The sequence below is a fragment of the Lissotriton vulgaris genome, chromosome 7 (genome assembly GCF_964263255.1).
Source record: "Lissotriton vulgaris chromosome 7, aLisVul1.2, whole genome shotgun sequence".
NCBI lineage: Eukaryota > Metazoa > Chordata > Amphibia > Caudata > Salamandridae > Lissotriton > Lissotriton vulgaris.
The window spans coordinates 545,093,117-545,113,797 of record NC_141695.1 but is presented as its reverse complement, the minus strand read 5'-3'; the positions used below and the strand labels follow the sequence as shown (position 1 = coordinate 545,113,797).

General features: G+C 45.7%; 1 protein-coding gene across 1 annotated transcript in view; it reads left to right on the top strand.

The window, feature by feature from the left end:
* Positions 1-7,742: 7,742 nt before the first annotated feature.
* LOC147702009 (TBC1 domain family member 24-like) overlaps positions 7,743-20,681 on the top strand; it is a 141,681-nt gene continuing 128,742 nt past the window's right edge. Inside the window, exon 1 of the mRNA XM_086930624.1 lies at positions 7,743-7,893. Within this exon, the coding sequence (XP_086786750.1) occupies positions 7,878-7,893 (16 nt within the window). The 5' untranslated portion in view covers positions 7,743-7,877. The remainder of the gene's footprint in view (positions 7,894-20,681) is intronic.

Sequence of the window (20,681 nt, the reverse complement as noted above, 5' to 3'; positions counted from 1 at the left end):
TTAACCGAACAAAGACACAGTATCTCACCCCTAGTCGGCTGACTAAGTATGAGAGGATTCTCATTGGTGCAGAAAATGTAATAATTTCCCGATGTAACATTCTAAACCCTGTAACTCTATTGCCCCTTCCCATTGATGTAGAGGCAGGAGATTAAATTGAACATAGCTGCATAGACTTAACTGAATTTAGCACAAAACCCCGTCCTGATATCAGAGAAGTGGCCTTGGTTGATGAAGACCTCAAAATGTTTGTGGATGGTTCATGTTTGAGACATGAGGATGGAGGTTTGAGTGCTGCCTATGCTGTAGTCACATTGGAAAGAACCCTGGAAGCCTCCTATCTTTGCGAAGTTAAATCTGCTCAAGTAGCGGAGCTCATCGCCCTAACAAGAGCTTGTAAAATTGGGAAAAACAAAAGAGTAACTGTTTATACTGACAGTCAGTACTGTTATGGGGTTGTTCATGACTTCGGCCAGCTATGGTTGCAAAGAGAATTCATGACTTCCTCAGGTTCTCCCATCCGAAATGGGAAACCAGTACAAAACTTACTAGAAGCCATCCAATTGCCCAAAGAATTGGCTGTGGTCAAGTGTGCGGCTCACCGATCTGGAAATGACGAGGTGACAGCCGGAAACAGATATGCTGACCAAATTGCCCAGTACTGCGCCCGACACAAAATGTCCCTCCTAATTAAACTATGGGGAGGTGGAAGCAGCTGCCAACTGATGTTGTTTGAAAGGTTGGGAACATGGGATGAATTGAGAGAACTACAACAGACGACAGACAGGGAAGAAAGGAACAGGTGGAGGCAGGATGAATGTCGACCAAGGGAAAAGGATGGTGTTGTGGTCCACGTAACTGGTATGCCTGTACTCCCCGAACGACTGGTTACCGCAATGGCCCGGATAATACATGAACCCACACATATTGGGAGGGATGCCATGTGCCGAATGTTTGAAAAGGTGTTCTACAGTCCAAAATTCAGGAGCACAGCAGACAAACTTTGCCAGAGGTGCTTAGTGTGTCAACAATTCAATGCAGGAAAGAAGACAGTAGTGGAGCAAAGTACCATTGGGAGAGCAGAAGGTCCCTTCATTAGGATGCAGGCAGACTTCATAACAATGCCCCTGTGCAAAGGATATAGATATGTCCTGGTCATAGTTTGCTTGTTTTCCCGGTGGGTGGAGGCTTACCCAGCAAAGAAGAATGATGCCCTGACTGTAGCTAAATTATTACTTAGGGAACTGATACCCCGCTTTGGAATTCCAGAGACAATTGAAACAGACCAAGGTGGACATTTTTCAAACGAGGTCCTAAAGGAACTCTGCAAAGCCTTTAAAATGGAGCAAAGGCTGCACTGTGCCTATCATCCAGAGGCTTCTGGGATAGTCGAGCAAATAAACGGCACTCTCAAGTCCAGGCTGGCGAAATTGTGTGACTCCACAAAAATGAACTGGATAGAAGCTTTGCCCATGGTGCTGATGAGCTTAAGGAGTATTCCAAACAAAAAGACAGGCCTGAGCCCCCATGAAGTTCTGATGGGAAGAGTGATGCGACAGACATGGGTACCTGGACACAAACTGCTAAGTATTTCTGATGATATGGTGCTAGAATATTGCAGGCAGTTGGGTGACCAAGTGCGTTCTATCTCTCACCAGATTGGAGAGACTGCTGTCGAATGGCCTACAACTCCAGCACACAAACTGAGACCAGGTGATTGGGTGGTGTTAAAGAAACACACCCGGACGAGTTGCCTTGGACCGAAGTGGGGCAAGCCTCGACAAGTGATCCTTGTCACCACAACTGCTGTGAAGTGTGCTGGTGTACCAAAGTGGATCCATGCAAGCCACACGAAGCGGGTAACCGGAGAAAACGCGACTGAAGCTGAAGGTAGCCCAGCTGAGGAGACTCCAGAAGAGGGTCCGGATCTCGCTGATGGCGAACTACCGAGCACAAGTCAAGACGTTGAATGGTTTCCTGCCGACGAACAAGTTCTTGATCCAATAAGAACAAGAAAATACTCTTACCTAGGTAGTGAGTGGGACAGTGCAGGTGAGTCAGAACAAGAGGGAGAAGGTCAGATCATCAAAACCATCATACAATCTGATCAGGGAATAGGCCAAGTAGGGACAGATCAAGACTTCAACGCTCTTCCTAAGACACGAGAGACTGGAAAGGGACAGATAGTAGTCAAAGCAGAAGTTCATGCGGAAGAAAATCAAGAGATCGAAGAGCATGAACAGGGCCAGTTAGAAATAGATGAACATGTTCAGGAAGAAGAGTCTAGTGAATCACTCACAAACGAAGATCATATACAATCTAAACCTGAACTAGGTCAGATTAAGGACCAGGCAGAAGAAATAGATAAAAGACCTGGAACTAGTCAGACAGGAAGGGAAAAAGACACTGCTGAAGCAATAGTGCGGCCAAGAAGAGAAAATAAAAGAGCTCACGAAGAAGGTCAAGTTTCCTCGACCACAAAAAGGATCGAAAAGAAGGGTGAACCCCGGTACGTGAAGAAACTAAGGCTAAGAATAAAAACAGTCAAAGAAAATCTAAAGGACCGAAAAAGGGCTGAAAGTGAAGGAAAAGAAGCACGAGGAAAGTCCATCCGAAAGGGCAGCAGAGTAAAGAAACAGAACAAACTGTATTGGAGCCCTGAATGGACTTATTTGGTGTTGGAAGAAATTGATGAGCCTGAAGCCAGTGGCAAAAGCGACGAAGAGTCCATTGCTGATCGGAGTTCTGACAAAGACCCTCCTTGAGGTGAAGCGAAGTAAAACCTCTGCTGAAAAGAAACAAAGAGGGGTTGAGAAAGCCACCTGTAAGATAAAATGTCTGATTCAACTGTCACTGGAAGGTCCAGATTTAGCTGTTGCAGAACTTGCTGTAAAATATGCATCTGTAATATAGTACTAGTAATAGTGATATGGATAGGATTAACAGTGTTTATACCTTTTATGATAAACAAAGACCCTAACATATATCCTACGGACTCGATGACGCCAGACGCAGAAGTCGTACATACTGAAGAAACACCACGAAGAGTAGAAAGACGTGACAATTCAGTGAGTCTGAGACATACACGACCTGACTTAGAAGCATCAGATGAGGGTGAACTACATTATCACCAAATGAAGAACAGGACACACTTAAATGTTTTCGCTAATCTTTTAGTGCACTATGTAGAAGCTATGGAAATAGAAGATTGCTATGTCTGCATGATGCTACCTACTTCAGTGGCTGAAGGCGTGACATACCACCATTTACCCCTGACCTATGGAATCTCCTGTAGTATTCTAGCTAGCTTGTTCTATAGAAGCACTTTACAGTACTATTACACAAACACTGACGTTATCTTTTCAGAACTTCCTATTAGAGGGAATCTGAACCTTGTACATACACTTGGTGGAGTGACTCGCTACATGGGGGAATATTTCCTGACTATAGGTGACATAGATTTAAATGAAGCTAGAAAAGCTAACTTGACTTGTTCTTTACATGCACAAGAGAAAATGTTCTTGAAAATGGCAGAGAAGAGAAGGGAAAAATTTCAGAAAAAGGCAAATGACGAGAAGGACAGAACACCTAGATGGGCAGAAAACATGGATAACACCTCACAAAGCGAAGTTACTCCTGCTCTGTTGCTGGATTTTGAACGGAAAGGGAAACTCTGTCTTCATAGAGAAAAGACTAGTTATTATAACAATGTATTCATTGGTTCCAGCGAGTGTGAACATAATTACAAGGTAATTGGAGGTTGGGGTTTCAAAAATGGGTCAGAACCTGTGTTTCCAGGAATTTATTATATATGTGGAAACAAGGCTTATTTCAAATTGCCGGATCACTGGTATGGAAGCTGCTACTTTGGCATTGTCTTTCCGAAAATATACCATGTGAACAATGCAGCTGGAAGCAATGAGATTACTAATGGCTTAGTGCGTAGCAAACGTGAAAGTGTAGGAGAAATTGTAGGTGATATTTTTAGTGCACTGATACCTGGAATGGGGGTAGTTCTGAATACTCATAGAATCTGCAAATTATCTACAGTAGTGGATCGGTTATCTACTGACACTGCTGCTGGATTCCTGATGATCAATACCGAAATGGTTGCGATCAGATCAATGGTTTTACAGAATCGCCTTGCTCTTGATACCTTATTGGCAAAAGAGGGCGGAGTCTGCAGGATGCTGAGGGCACAACATTGTTGCACTTACATTCCTGATAAAAGCGTCGAAATTAAAAGGTATGTAAGAAATATTACTAATTTGGAAAAAGAACTCAAACCATTAGAGGTTGACAGTGCCTGGAAGAGACTGACTGATGGTCTCTCCTCTGTAGGTAGTTGGTTTTCTAACTTAGGTAGAAGTCTTCTATGGAAAATACTGATGCCAATAGTTGGAATAGGTGTGATTGTTCTGATCATATTCATCTGTTGCAAATGCCAGAAATGCAGAAAATATATAGTGAATAAAAGAGGAAAGCGAAAGGCTGAAGACTTAGAATTAGAAGAATTAAGAAACCAGATATATAAGAAAGCAAAGAACAATCATTCTCACAGAGAGGCGGAGAGAAAGCTCAACAATAAGTTCATCGAGATTGACATGGATGAAATGGAAGAATGAAGTTGGCATCTGTTTTCATGTGTAGTGATGATAGTAAATATCATCAAAGAGGGGATTGATGGAGCAAGGATTCGCACGTAACGCGACTTGCTCTCTTTCATGAACCTCGCCTAAATCATAACTGTTCTAACTCCGATTGTTTGTCATTTTATTTGTATTTCCCCAACACACGGGTGTCCCTAGGAGGCTTGCCTATGTGTTTTTTCATCATAATCACGCTTGCACATTAATAAAATGGCCGCTTTGCAGAAATCCAGTCTGCGCATGCGTCGGTCATACCCATGTGATGTGACGCACTCGCAATCTGGGGGGAAAAGTTCGCTCATGCGCATTGTTGCTAAAATGGCCGCTTGTCTTTAATCATGCTTTGTGCTATCTTAAGCCGCTTTTTGTATATGCATCTTTTCTGCACTAACTCTTAATGCTATAAGTATTATAAAATAAGGGATTAAGAGTAGTTGGTCATGGTGTACCGTGTATTCATTTTATTCTGTGTTATTAATTTGTTTTCGTTTACTTTTCATGTACCGCGTAAATGAGGGCCTGGAAGTAGGGATGGGAACCATATTGAAGCTGACGTTACCCCACTCACGTGACCTGAGAACTGGGACGTGCAGCAATGGAACCTGGCCAGTTGGCCATTGAAAATGGGACTGTCCTTTCCAAGCGCACCTTCGCCCTTGAAGACATGCTATTTTTACTCTGAATATGCAACAATGCAGCAAACCTTTACTTTACTATTGTACTTTCCCACACGTATGCCTGGGAACCCAGATGCTAGGGGGAGGGTAATGTCACGTGAAATACGTAATAGAAATATAGGTGGTGACAAATGTCTTAAACCACCTCCCTTGACCAATCAGAAGATGGGACTTTGTCATTTTGCAACATTTATGGGTGGTCTTGGGGACTTAAAACTGTATATATAGCCTAGCTTAGCTTGGAGAAATTGTCCGACTTGTCCGAGTAGCAGACCTGTCACTGACCCTACGAACTCTATAGGTGCCTGATACAGAGTGCTGCGGAGCATTCTGCCTGAAACTTTCCACAAACTCCAAGGGGTGGAAATTGGTCCTAAGTGCTAAGCGAAGCACTTTGCTGGGAGATTCGAAAACCCAATCGGGGTTATTGGCGGATTCCGTGCAGAAGAGGGGGTAACGCTGGCGTTGCATCCGAAGCTGTGAGGGGTTGGTCGTGCCTTGGTGAACCCAGTCCTGACCCAGACCTGAGGGGTATCCTGTCCTGACTGTCCATGAGCTGTACTTGCTCACCTTCTGGTATTCCTGAATCCTTGAGGGTCCTTGTCTCGTTCTTTCCCAACTGACCCGTGGCCAGGGTTAGTCCTCATTCTCACTTAGGTAAATATTGGCATAGGTGTCTGTCTATACTATACCCTTAATTTTCCTCTTCTAATTAAAGCAATCTTGCCTGTGATATTCTCCATATCACCTTTGAATGTAATTTCATGCAATTGATCATTAGTGAATGTTCCACTTTTACCCTTCCTATAGGACATTGTTAAACCCAACTGTTTATCTAGATTGTTCCCCTTATTCCCTTTCCCTTAGTATGGTTGCCGTGAAGTTAGTAAAGATAGCATAAGGTTTAGGAATTAGTATAAAATTATAAGGTCACACCTTAGGGCCTCCTCACGTCTTTGCCCTAGTTAAAACATATTAGTTAATATGTTTATTATGATTCATGCCCTATAGTGTTCCCTTTTACTCTATGATACTCACACTTATTCATAGTTATATCCTGGTTCTAATTTTAATCATTGATGTATTGCTTTGCATTTGCCTCCTTGTAATGGCATTTTCATTTTAAACTTATACTATATAAAACCCTTAAAACCATCAAGGTGTCTGTGGTCATTATACATTAAAGTGATATTAAAGGTATTAAATGTGTAAAGTAGAATTTCTCCCTTTTAGGAAACCCTTATCACCTGTCCACTGCTAGCTCCTGATCCGTCAGGAGTAATGTGCCTGTGGTAAGTCAGGTACATGAATAGTAAGTGGTGTAAGAGTCACCCAATCGATTACTCATAGGAGCGCGTATTGGAAAATCACCTGGTTCACCCCAGTAAAACGTTATCATTGAAATTGAATAAACTTTTACACGCCAGGGCCCAGTGCGTGGAAAGAAATTCGGTGAGCCGGGTGACCTGCGCGCTCTATCACACCCACCTACAGCAGACCCAAGACCTGCTAACTTTCAAAAGACTCCTCAAGACCTGGCTCTTCGAGCAGTAGCAGCATTCCCCCAACCCCCCCAGCGTCTTGAGACCCTCACGGGTGAGTAGTGCGCTTTATAAATGCTATGATTGATTGAATTAATGATGCCTGCAGAAGGAGCATTGGCCTACTGAGCTACCGTTCTGTGGTTGAAAGTGATGAACAGCAAATAATTTGCGAGCGTATTTCTGGAGCAGGCGCATTGATACTGTGAGCTATTTTTTAATGTGTTTGGAATTCTTGGGTGTGCAGATGTGCTTGCAGATCTCTGAATCAGGCACTCAGCCCTCCAAACTCTCGCTGCGCCTCTTGCTAATTCACTTCTGTCTACCTTAACATGAAAATGACAACAACAGCCGCTAGCCGAGACTAGTTTTGGGCAACACCTGTGCACGGGCCGGGAGGACAAGGGCATAAAGTCAGTACGAAAAACAGATTACGCAGCCATGTTGTTGTTTTGATCGGCTAGGAATTCCCGGGCGCACTAAGGTTGCAAATCAGTATCTTTATGTTATTGAAAAATGCGTCCTTGAAAATATTCACACTGCTTGTTTTCTTGGCGCCTTTCTGGGCCTCTAATTGGGTGCCCGAGTTTGAGTGAGCTAGTAGTGTGCCTCTCAGAATCAGATTGGCTTCTAATAAAATTAAGAGACTTCAGGGAAGGGCAAGATGGCTAGGATACAATGAGTGATGTGTCGGAACAGAGTCTCTGTCGAGCCCAAGACCCCCACCCCATCCCGGCTGGGGGGGGAGTCAGTCATCATGCATCATTTTCCACGGCTGGTATGGACTTCAAGGACCTTATTTTGACCTACCAAGGGGCGTGCCAGGAGGCGGGCCGGGAGCACTCTTAATAAACGGGCACCTGGAGGACGCGCTCCTCAGACGCAGGTGCGAGGAGCGCGTGGTCACTTCCAGGAAAGCTGCGGTCATGTTCTCGAGCCAGAGCGCCAGAGCCGTTTGAGAGCGTCGCAGTGTAGCCTCACCCCAGGAAGACAGAGGCCCTCCGGTGACCATGGACATTTTTCAAGGTAAGGTAGGCCTTCAGCACTGCCTGCGCGGTGCGCACTTTGGCAGGCAAGTTGCACCTATGTATGTAGAGAAAGCGCTGCATACCCAACACACTCCATTGTAAGTGCAAGAAAACCCCACATTTGTCCGTGTTTGTGTTTCTGTAAGCATCAGGTAAGTATTTCCTTAGTGCATGTATTTTGGCATCTCGGAAATGTGTACAGGACCAGGACATCTCTTTACTTATAGTAGATGCTGTGCTGTTTTCGCGGATCAGGCCAATAGTGGTTTAGGGACCCAGTTACTGCTCATAGGATTCTGCTTTTTTGCTAGGGCGAGAGATCGGGATATATCCTGACAGGCAGTTAGTGCTCGGAACAAGGAGGCCGCCTCTCTGATGCCAAATGTGAACAGCTAGACAAAGCCAATGGGTCTTCCTTTTTTCTCACTTACGCAAAAGCGTTTGTGTTTGTTTGCTGGTGGCTGTCGAGTATCATCATAGCTGTATGGCTGATGACACTGCCTTTTCAAGGGTTGGAGATGGGGGAACATCTATTTTGGCTCAGCAGGTGACGTCACACATTTTATTTTAAACGTTCTTCTGCCAAGTTAATTTTATGTTAACTATAATAATATGACACATGGGTAGCAGTGAATACAGAATATAGTACATTTACAGAGAAACTTATTTTCCAGTGGCTTCATTCATATCTTCCAATGCTAACTGCTTATCTGCATTTCAAATTCTAGTATGCCAGGCACGGCTACCCACCTTTAGCAACACCCACCTTCCCTTCTCTGCCGCCCTGCCACGCACAATATGCTCAAAGCTCTATACAAACCAAGTACTTTAAGTTTGATTGTACATCTGAGGGTCTCATTCAGTTCCTTGCCAAGGGGCCGAGCTACCAGCTATTTCTGCGGTGTCAGCAAAGCTGTTCTATTCTAGGACACCTCTTTTTTTGGACTCACTCAGGCTATGCTGCTCTGGCTGGTAACCCTGAGACCTCCTATCTCCCCCTCAAAGGGATACTTCATGCTGCTGTCAAGCTTGTGTTTGGGGCTACAAGGCATAACACTAATGCTGATTAGTGCAAAAGCACCGCTGGCAAATACAGTGAAACGAATGGATGACCTCTGTCACTATGGTCTATGCCAGTGGTTCTGAACCTGTGGTCCGAGGACCTCTGAGGACCGCAACTGGCTAGAAAATTGCATATAATTTACAGATGAATAAAGTATAAATAAATAAGCTAAATGCATTGTTGAACATTTTGAAATAAACTGTAATGTGAAGGAATTTTAAATTGGAAACTAAAAATTAAACTAGTATCCAGAGATTGATTTGTGGGAGCAGTCCAAGTGCTTCAAACAGAATATAGTATAGGTGATTAGTGGCCTTAATTGAATTTAAAAAAGCACCAACCAACACAGTGGAGTGCCGATGGGGTGGAGCTAGATGATGAAGATTGGACAGAGGCGATCTCCTCCCCGCAAGTGGTTGCGATCAAGATACGACTTCGACTGGTACAATTAAAGATCTTGCATAGGTCGTATTTCACAGGGCCTCGTCTGGTACGAATGGTTCGAATGGAGAGTGGTGAGTGCCGAAGTGGGTGTGGAGAGCTGGGCACCTTTATACATATTCTTTGGCATTGCGCGGAAGTGCAGGAGTATTGGACAAAGGTTCATGACGAGATACGAGACGCTTTGGGAGTGGAGATACGGCCGGAAGCGGTAGTGAAAAGAAACATCGCTCAGCTGTGGGGAGCCAGCCAGCCGCCCGGGTTTCAAAATGGGCAGAGGACTTGGACTGGTGTATGTTCAGGAAGAAGTGAGTATATGTGGCCAGGGGTTGTCCCGAGAAATGGGGAAAGGTTTGGGGGGCCTGGAATAGTTACTGAGGAGAGATTTGTGCCCCCCCCCGGCACGACGAGTGGAGGTGGAAGCGCAAGAATCCCCGTGACCCATAACTTATATATTGTTTTTACAATTCTGTACAAGTGAGACTGTATCTTTGACCAGTGAGGAAACTGTAATTTACCCGATGCTTTTGTTTTGTTTGATAATTGTTAATAAAAAGATTTACAAAAAAACAAGTCACCATTGAAATAAGAATATATAAATAAAACTTATACAGGTAGATTCATGAAAGAAAAATCGGCTCGCAAAGGGCCAGAATCTGCGAATCTGGCCCTTTGCGAGCGCAATTTTAGCATTTGGGATTCATCATCCCAAATGCAAAAATCGGTAATAGCGAAATCGCATATTTGCAAGGAATTGCATTTAAGTAATCTCTATTTGAGATTCCTTAAATGCAATTCAGTAACAATTTTTCATTTGCGAATTCGCTATTTCTGGCCGCTATTTACCGCGAGGTCAAACCTCGTGGTAAATAGCGAAAACGTAGAAAAATGCATTTAAATGCATTTTTCTAAGTTGCATGTTACACACACACATGTCCTTTGCACATGTGTGTGCGCAACACCAATGTAGATTACATTTCAGGGGTGCTACAGGGTGTCCTTTGGACACCCTGGCACCCTTGAAATCGCATCCTTATTTGCGATTAGCAAATTGCTAATCGCAAATAAGGAATAACTCCCCATTCATTCCTATTAGGCCCATAGGAATGAATGGGGAGTTATTCCTTATTTGCGATTACCAATTTGCTAATCGCAAATAAGGAATGTGTAGGAATCGCAATTTATTTAGCGATTCCTACATGAATCCCGTTTTGCAAGTCCTTAATAGCGATTCCTTAATAATCGCTATTAAGGACTCGCAAAACGGCACTATGATGAATCTAGTGGTTATTCCCGGTTAAAAAAAAGCTCCAACCTTCATATTAATATGATTTTTTTATTTATATATGTTCACGAATTAAGTAAAATGTCATCATTTGTGCATTTGTTTTATTTCTGTATTTTTTGTGTATTGTTTTATGATTCAAATCGACAATGCTTAGGATGGAGCTCTCTGCTAGCAGTCATGAGTCAGTGGGGGAGTGGGGTGTCCCCTCAGATTTCAATATTGATTCGGGGGGTGGGGTCCCGGGTTCCAGTAAAGGTCGAGAATACACTGGTCTATGCACCCATGTGTAGATTACTACCACAGCCATTGCATAGCTTCCACCGGCAACAGGTGTGCTCCCCCTCCTCCCTTTCCCTTTCTTAGATCGATAGTCACTGGGTAAGGGCCCCTGTTATAGTGTATTGATGGTTGTTTTCCATCGCACGTGTGTATATGTCAATAGCCTCTCCATGAAATAAAATTGCGAAACCGCATGAACTCGCCAAGTTTGCTGTTAACTGTTCAGTTGTAAACACAAGACTGGTTCTGCTTCAATCGCAAGGTAAGAGGAATGGAACCAGGAACCCCGTTTCATGCTCTAAATTCGAACACTGTCTTGATGTAGACAGAACAAAGACCATGATATGGCGCCTTGAAATGTAGGCACATGTCCACACCTTTTACTGCTCTGGGAATCGTTATATTGGAAAAACAATAACAAGATTATTTTTTTTTAATAAAAGATATGCTGCATTGTGCCGCGCAGGCTGGCCAGTATGGCACACCCCAGCCCAAAAAGTCTGGGGTGGACCCTGCACAGTCAGAGGGCATTTGGCATTGTATTATAGTCTTTCCCCTTCCTTTGTGTGTAATACAAGGTGTTGGTTGCATGTCCCTGAAAGTCTGCCCCTGCGTGTTGTGTACGTGATTATGTTGACTGTGCTTCAGTGTGTGTGATTGCATTCAATCTGCTTGTTTTGATATATGTTAGAGTTCACACTGTGTGTGTAGTATGATGCTCACTCTGCCTGTGTGTGATTAAGTTCACTCTCCACATGTGAAATAGTGGTCGAGTGAGCATTTTGTTTACTGTGTTTATGTGTTTGACTCGAGTGTTAACAGTTCTTGTTAAAATAAAACTGGGGAAGAAGAGTGTGCCTGCTATTGTAGAATACATTCACTTTACCACACACATTTTCCATTAAAGCCAAACCAAACGTTCCTTGATAAAGCCAACATCTGGGGACTCTACCTAAATCTCTTGTGTCAGTTAAAGATCAAGGGAGACATTAACAAGTGTGACATTAACGTCTACCCCTTTCCTACATTCTTACAAAAACAGATACTCAGTATTATATATTTGTTATTAGACTATGTGGATTTTACTAGTATCAACAAGGAATGGTAAAGGCGATTAGTCCCACTGTTTTAGGTCTTGCCTACCATAGTTTTGTTGTGTGGTAGGGGAAGGCCTATTGTGGACTATACTGAAAACTTACAGTGGGCTTTGGCCCAACTTCTTGCTTGATTGCCTGAGTCGTTACACTTATTTGCCGGCTTTTCCTTCAATTACTTTCCTGATCCACCATCTGTTTGTCCATCAACTTCTTAATTTGTGTCCCAATCCTGCAGCATAGCCTCTTTACCAGCCTTTTTTTTGGATGACTTGTATCCTTCCAGTACTCACACTTAGGGAAATACTTTTTTCTTTTTCATTTAGCGCTCCCTGACAGTGCATATGTTTCATAGCTCTTGCCATCACGTGCTGCTTCTTCTCCAAAAACACATGCCCCTTGCACATTCTGCAGTGCTCCCTCACCACTTCTACCAACTTCCTCTATTACTTTCCCCACACTTCTCTCTCTTTATTTTTATGTTTTATTATTTTTTTGATACTCAAGTGCCTCTGTTGCTCCCTTACACCCGTCCACTTCCCCATCACCTACTTCCACAACAGTCTACAGTACATTTAGTTATATTTTTGGGCGGATCCAGTAGCAAATTAGTGCTGAACTGCTTTACCGTACATAATGCTAGCCAAATGATTTTTTTTTACTACCTATCTTCGATCAGAAAATTCAAAATAAATGGCACCCAGAGGTTTTTGGAGGCCCACGTATGCGGCAGTGTCATCACACTATTTTTTCCCTTTGGTCTGATACTGCCCAACATTGACTAAAAAAGTTGTTTCCCCTTGCTGCACAGTATTAGCAAACTCATTCGTCCCAAAAGACGAGACCTATTGATTTTACCTATACCTCTTCAAAGAAGCAATGGCTTTCACATTTTCAGGACCTTCATAAGCTGCATTCAGGTCTTTCATAATGCAGACTGCCGCGCCAAACCCATTACTAGAGGTTCCACAGGAATACAACTTCATAACAAGTGTGAGTTATATGCACTGCAGATATGGGGGAAGTTTTAAGTATGGTAAGAGTGGTAGGTAGGTTAGTCATAGTAGGTTATGCCTGGTATATTAGTTACAGTATGTACGTAAGTTATGGTAGGTAAAGTATTGAGTGTATGCCAGTTATGCTAGGTATATTGTAGATAAATAGATATGATAAATGAGTAGGTATGGTATGGAAGTTTGGTGAGTTGGTGTGTTAAGTTAGGTGTGCGAGGTAGGTTAAGTACAATTTGATATGTTATAGAGGTATGGAACGTATGGTATGTTAATTATGGTACATAATGTTGTTATTAGCTAGGTATAGAAGGTAAATATGATTAAGGCTCCCTGTTTTCCGTTTTTACAGATTTTTACAGATAGATACAGACAGAAAAACTTTTATTTTCTTGTCTGTATTTATTTTTCAATGTGAATAAACACGGACTTTGGGTGCTTTTTGAGTGATTCTAAAGACTCTTTGCCATTACTACCAGGCCAATAAGTGAGTGGATTGATAGGTAAGGGAGTTAAAAAAAGGAATTTTAATAAAGAGGCTTAAACAACAGTAGCTATGCACAAGGCTGATACTGAAATGTGCATATTTTCATATAAGTGCATTGATTTATCTTCCGTGGGTGTTCATATCACTGAAACCTGGCAGGCATTCAAGCATGACTGCATAGTTATTGGTTAAATAAAAGTGGAAATATACCAGTTTCAGCTTTACTTTTTTCACAAAACCCATAATAAATTTTGATAAATTCAAAAAAAGTTGACAAAAAAATAATGTGGATAAATGCAGACGGAAATAACAAAAAAATAAATGCCATAAAACCGGGAGCCCTAAATATGATACATAGATATGTATAGTAGTTATACTATGTAAGGTGGATTAATAAGGTATCTCAAGTTGTGTTAGAAATGGTAGGTAGGTGTGATAGATTAGGTATGGTATGTTAGGTTACATGCAGTAAGTAGTTTAGGTAATGGAATTTGGTATGGAATGTTGTATTGTAGGACAGTTGTAGTAGGAAAGGCAATAAGGCATGGTAGGGGTAATTATGAAAGGTTAAGTGTAATATGTTATGATAGTTTAAGTTTGGTAAATTAGATATTGCTGATAGGTTAAGCATAGTTGGGTTGTTAGGTATTGAAGATATGTTAGTTATGGTAGGTAAAGTAAGTTAGGTATCATAGACATGATGGGCATGTTAGGTAGGTACAGTATGCAAGAGAGATGAGTAGGTGTGTTACATATTGTAGGTAGGTATGGTATGTCAGGTGTGTTAGGTATAATAGGTAGGTATGGTACGTTAGGTATGGTGGTTGACAAGTAAGTAGTTATAGCAAGTATGGTATGTAGGTTTGACATGTATTATAAGAGAGGTCTGTTAAGTTTGTTATGGTATATAGTTTAGATATCAACGGTTAAGTATGGTTGGTAGGAAATAAAAGCATGGTAGGTTAGTTAGTGGTGAGGTTAAGTCTGATAGGTAGGTAGTTAGGTGTGGTTGATAGGTAGATTAGGTGTGATAAGTAGGTGTTATACCTAATTCCAATTCCAAAAATTCTTTATTTCGGCCACAGTGGACCATAAAAGATACAATAAAATACAATACATAGATACACAGTAAAATAGAATTCATATGTTACAAAAATATTTACATATAAAAGGCTGGAGGATCTGCATGGGGTAGGGCACCAGTTCAGGAGGTCATTTTTTTCCTTATTAACCAAGCTGCCATTAAGAATTTCGACACCGCAAAAACAATATGTCCCAGGGTATTTGTTTTCATAACCCTGTATGCTTGAAGGTATTCACGAAAACCCAGGTTCCGACACAGCGGAGCAATCCAGCGCTTCCTGGGATTCCGGTATGCGTGGCAGACAAACATTATGTGGAGGTCATCTTCGTTCTTGGTTTTGCAGCAAGGACAGAGTTTGTCATCCCCAGGGCGCCATTTGTGTGTAAATACTTTAGTGGGAAGTGTGCCAAACCTCCATTGCAGGAACAATTTCCTCGCCAACAAGGGAAAGATAAAATCCATAAAAGGTTCAAACAGGTAAGAATTTTTGGACTCCATAAAACAATTCGTAAGGGTGCCGGTGCTGTGAGCATTCACCAAGTCAGCCAAATTTTTACTTTTGTACAGCTGGGCAAGTGTTTTGCGTGTGATCCTTTGACAACCCTGGACTGGGTCATCCCAGAGGTCTGGCAAATTCAGACTGGACAATTCTGATTTAATAAAAGCCAGCCAGGGGATTTTGTTACTGCCATTCAACCTCAGTACATGGATAAGGTCCTGCCTATAATGATGCAGTTCCTCGGTGGACCATATCCGATGCCAGAACTTCACGGGTTTAGATAAAAGATCTTCAGCGATAGAGTGCAAGCCCAGATCCAGTCTTAGGGGGAGCAGTGGCGTTCCCTTCGGGAGAGCAAGCAGGCGTCTCAAGAACGTGTTTTCCACCGCTAGCAGTGCCTTCCCTGCTTTGAAACCCCACAGCTCGCTGCCATACATGGCTGCTGCCTTCGCTTGAGTTCTATAGGTTTCGATAGCCGGGCTTACAGGCTTAAAGGTGGATTTGTTTGCAACCTTAAGGAGTGCACCCGCTAGCTGGGATAGCTTCAACCTTGATCTCGCTATCTGGGAGTCCCAGGCCAGATTTTCTTGTAGAGTTACCCCCAGATAGGCAAAGGTCGAGACCCTCTCAAGGCTAACTTCCCCCAGTTTTGGGTTGGGTCTGGTTCTCGCTGGGGGATTAAAGATCATAAACTTAGTCTTTTCTGTGTTGACCTCCAACCCATGTTGCTGACAGAAAAGGCCAAAACCATCTACAATCCTCTGAATCCCCATGGGGGATTTGGAAAGCAGGAGGGTATCATCAGCAAACATGATTGCCGGAACCCTCCTACCTGCCAAAACCGGGGCATCATTGTCCTCAACAGTGTCAAGATGTTGAATGACACTGTTAATGAACAGGCAGAAAAGGGTTGGCGCCAGAACACAGCCCTGTCTGACTCCTCTGAGGACAGGGAATTTGCCTGAGAGCTTGCCATCCCTCCCACACCTTACTTGGGCATAGTTGTTCTCGTGAAGCCTGATGATGGTACTGAGAAGGTGTGGGGGCACTCCTAGTTGATGCAAAACCTCCCAAAGTTTCCCTCTCGGGACTAGGTCAAAGGCTGACCTCAGATCCACGAAGACCATGTACAGTCTACCGCCCTCTATGGTGACAGTCTTCCAGTAAAGGAGGAGAAGGCGGAAGATCTGGTCCATGGTCGAGGTGTTCTTTCTGAAGCCAGCCTGCAGGGGGGTCATGATGTCATTTTCCTCCACCCAGTCCAAGAGGTGATTGAGGAGGAGGCGCGCAAAAAGCTTCTGGGGGACATCTATTAGGCTAATGGGCCTGTAATTGACGGGGAGCAGAGTAGATCCCTTCTTGTGGATCGGAACAATCTCTGCCCCCAGCCACGACCCGGGGATTGGCATACCTCCTATGATGGCATTAAAAAGAACGAGAAGGTATGGGCCCCAGATGTCCAGGTGGTGCCTAAACAAATCCCCCGGTAGCCTGTCTAGACCCGGCGCCTTCCCCGGTGGTAGTTGCTTCAGGGCTGCCTCCACTTCCCCCAGGGATAGTTCCAATTCACAGTCCTGCATGCCAGAGAGCGCATCCAGAGCTGTAACAGGACAAGGATTGGTTTCTTTATAGAGTTCCCCAAAATGGGCCTCCCAGACCTCAGGGGCAATATTTGGTTCCACTGCGTTCTTAAGTTCCCCTGTGCCATTGTTAACAAGAGCCCAGAATTTACGAGAGTCCCTAACTTTTAGGGCATCACAGAGATCGTGCCAGTGGTTCCAGTCCCAGTCGGTCCTGGCAGACGCCATCACTGTTTTATAGTGTTTCCTGCGGGCGCGCACCTCAGCCTTACTTAACCCCTCTTTTATTGCAGCAATGAGCTCAGACTTTGCTGCCCTACAAGAGGAGGTATACCACGTGGGAACGCGAGTCTTTTTCTTCTTATTTGGCACCAGCGGGTGGAATACCTCTGCCAAATCTCTTACGAGACCCTGGTGGATGTCACCCAACTTCTTATTATATTCCGGGGTTCTTGGTGCATTTAGCAGTGCATCCACCTCCATAAACCTTGGGATTGCCAGCCCGTATAGTTTACTAATGGCCTCTTCTGAGCTCACCAGTTTTCCCCACTTAACCCGTCGCCTGCTGGTTTTGAGGACCAAATCCCCCTCCTCTCCCCCAGAGTTTTCTGCCACTTTTCCCACTACATGGGGAGGCCACTGGATATCTAAGCACAGGGCGTTATGATCGCTATCCGACCTGCTTATTACCCTAAAATCACGGACTTTAGGCCAGAGTGAGATATCCACCATGATATAGTCTAGCCTCGACTCATGACCCCGCCTGTTGAAAGTACACACTGAGGGCGTGTCGGAGATGGTGCGCCCATTACATGCCCTCAGTGCGTAGTTCAGGGTAAGGGACATGAGTTGTATTACGAGGGGGGACCAGGCTTTAGGATAAGGGGAGGACGATGGTGGGACTCCCCAGTAATCGTCTTCCGCCGTAAGGGCACCCTCCGACATGCCCTCCAGGGGTTCAAAGTGGCAATTGAAGTCTCCTCCAAGCACCACCTTGAGGTCTCCCGGCAACTGCCCCAGGAAGGAGGAGAGGTCGTTTAAGGTGGGGGATTCGTCAGGCGCAGCAACCGGCCGAGAGTAGACATTCACAATGGCCCAAGATGGTTTGCCAGGCCATGTGAGCCGAACACACTGGATGTCCTGCGAGGACGTAAGCACCTGTTCCGCCTGACATCCAGTGTGACTCGCAATCCAGATCGCCAACCCGCCCGACGGCCTCCCCCTCCCGCCCCATTTGGCAGGGATCTCAAATATGTCAAACCCATTCCTGGTTACAGTATCCCGTGCCCAAGTTTCTTGCAGGAGTAGGATGTCGCTACTGGCCAGTAGCTGGTCCCACTCCGGTGTGCCTTCCTTATTTGCAATGCCCGCAATATTCCAAGAAACAATTCTCAGTCCCTGGACTGTGGGTAGAGCACCTTGACCCTCAGTAGGGGATTGCATATAGTCAGTAGATGGGTGGATTCCTGGCACACTGGTAGGAGGGCCAGCCAGCTCGACCCCCCCGGGTTGTGGGATGTGGCCAATCCCAACGTTGTGAGAAATCCCCTGTAAGCCCAAACTAACAGCGTGTTCTGTTGCGGGAGCCGCAGTCATTCCCACCCGACTTTGCTCTTTGCCTTTAGCATTGACCAGGGATCCAGGTTCAGCTACAGGGGTTCTGGTCTCACCCGCCCCCCTGAGAACCTCATCTACCATCTTTCCCGAGCCTGGCGAGGTACCACTGATATGTAGTCAGTCGACCTGGTCTAGGCAGGAGAATCTATTGTAATGTGCAAAACTTGCCTGGACGTGCGGAGGGTGGTGCCTTGGTCTGTAGCGTGAGCCATCCACAGCATAGCCCACCCTAGTCCACCCCTTCTCCCCCCTTGGCTCTGTACTATTTGCATTTGGGTAGAAGTACGAGAGGGGAACTAATTCTATATTGGACTTGTCAGGCCTGGCAAGCCAATTAGAAATATAGTTGGCTACGTGGGGGCTTTTAAAGCTTATGATGATGCAGTCCCCAGCCTTGTTCTTTGGGGTGTAACCAATCCAAGGGATTCTCCTAGCCATCAAGACCTCGCCTTTCAGGTTAGGGGGCAGCGGTCTATTGATGCTAAGCCAGCTTATCACTTTGTTTCGTAACGAGTCTTGGGGCTCCCTCATATCACCAGTCAGCTCAGGTACACCCACCATGATTACCGTGTAAGGGACCGCTTCTGGGGGCAGGTTGACCACCCTACGCCTATCACATTGGGGGGCAGGACCATCAGTAGCGCCATTTGTAGGGATCTCGGCTCCCCCAGTCTGTGACGCTGGGAGTTGCTTCGATCTCCTTGGAGCCGGAACAGGGGGCCTGGGCGCCGAGGGCAACAAGGGGGGCGCCTGGGAATCAGGCGCCCCGGCCGTGCCCGGCAGTACCGTATTGGCCCTCTGTGTCGGCGTACCGGACCGCAGGCTATTCACCAAGGAGGTCCGGGGGACTGGAGCGGGATTGGTCATATTACTATCTGTCCCGGGGCTTTTCCTTGCGTGATAGCTTTCCAGGGCCTTCAATCTGAACTCTATGGCGTCCAGTTTGGCTGCAATGGGAGCTAACAAGTCCCTCATAATGCCAGTGAGTGCGTTAGCTAAGGAGTCAGTACTGGAAGAGGTAGAGGTTGACCCACCGAAAATGAAAGGACCCGTGTGCGAGGGTAAGGGAGCAGGAGCTGGAGAGCCCCTACAAATCAGCCTAGTCCCTGATAAATTAAGGTCAGGAGAGGCAGAAATGTCTATGCTGTCAGTCTGATTCAGCTCTACTATGTCCACTTTGGCCCTCTTTGCCTTCTTTGCCTTCCTAACCCTTTTCCTTTTGGGGGGGTGCTGTACTATGCTACCCTCAGCATCTATGGGCAAGTCAGCCTGACCTGCGTCTTGTAGGACTGTTCCTCTAGTATCCTGGATGGTAATGTGATCAGAGATCCCGGATAACCGGGGGGAGTTCCTGTCCCTCTGCCTCAGGGGAGTTCTTAGTTGCTGAAGGACCGACTCGATCGTCTGATCAATGCTGTCCAATAGTGACATATGAGAGGCATCCAGTGTGAGCGGTGTACTCGCCTCTGTGGAAGAGGTGTCCCCCTGATCCAGAAACACACTTTCCGGGCCCATCTCAAGGTGGGCCTCAGAGATTGACGAGCATTTACTAGCTAGGTTACTCGTCTTTGGAAAGAATTTGTCCAGAGTGCTTGTACCTTGTTGGGCAGACTTGCTTCGTGAGGATCTGGTCGCCATGGTGGAATATGAGGGGGAGGTATGGAAGACCCGAGGCGTCAGAGGGGTGGCCCGGTCCGGTCTCTGCCGGCCTCTAACGGCCTAGAACGGCCCGCTCTTTGCCCGGTCTTCGCCCCGGTGGCCGCCCCGCGCGCGTCCCGCGATGCGCGCGGGCAAGTCCACCTAAGTATGACAAGGGGGCGTGGCACTGGGAGGGGGCGCGGCGCGGCGGGAAGAGGAACCAGCTGACGATGACCACAGGAATGCTGGTCCTCGCAGTCCCGCTCGCCTGCGCCTCTCACCTCCACTGCGGCCGGACTCTCAGGCGGTGTCTCCCCAAGCAAATAGGCGTTGGCTCCCAGCCAGGACAGTGGCGAGCAGGTAGGCAAGCAAATACTCCACACGAGCGGCTCCCGCGGAGCGGGGGCCGCGAGGAGTTATGTAGTGCTCAGGCGGGGGGGCGCGGCACTGGGAGGGGGCGCGGCGCGGCGGGAAGAGGAACCAGCTGACGATGACCACAGGAATGCTGGTCCTCGCAGTCCCGCTCGCCTGCGCCTCTCACCTCCACTGCGGCCGGACTCTCAGGCGGTGTCTCCCCAAGCAAATAGGCGTTGGCTCCCAGCCAGGACAGTGGCGAGCAGGTAGGCAAGCAAATACTCCACACGAGCGGCACCCGCGGAGCGGGGGCCGCGAGGAGTTATGTAGTGCTCAGGCGGGGGGGCGCGGC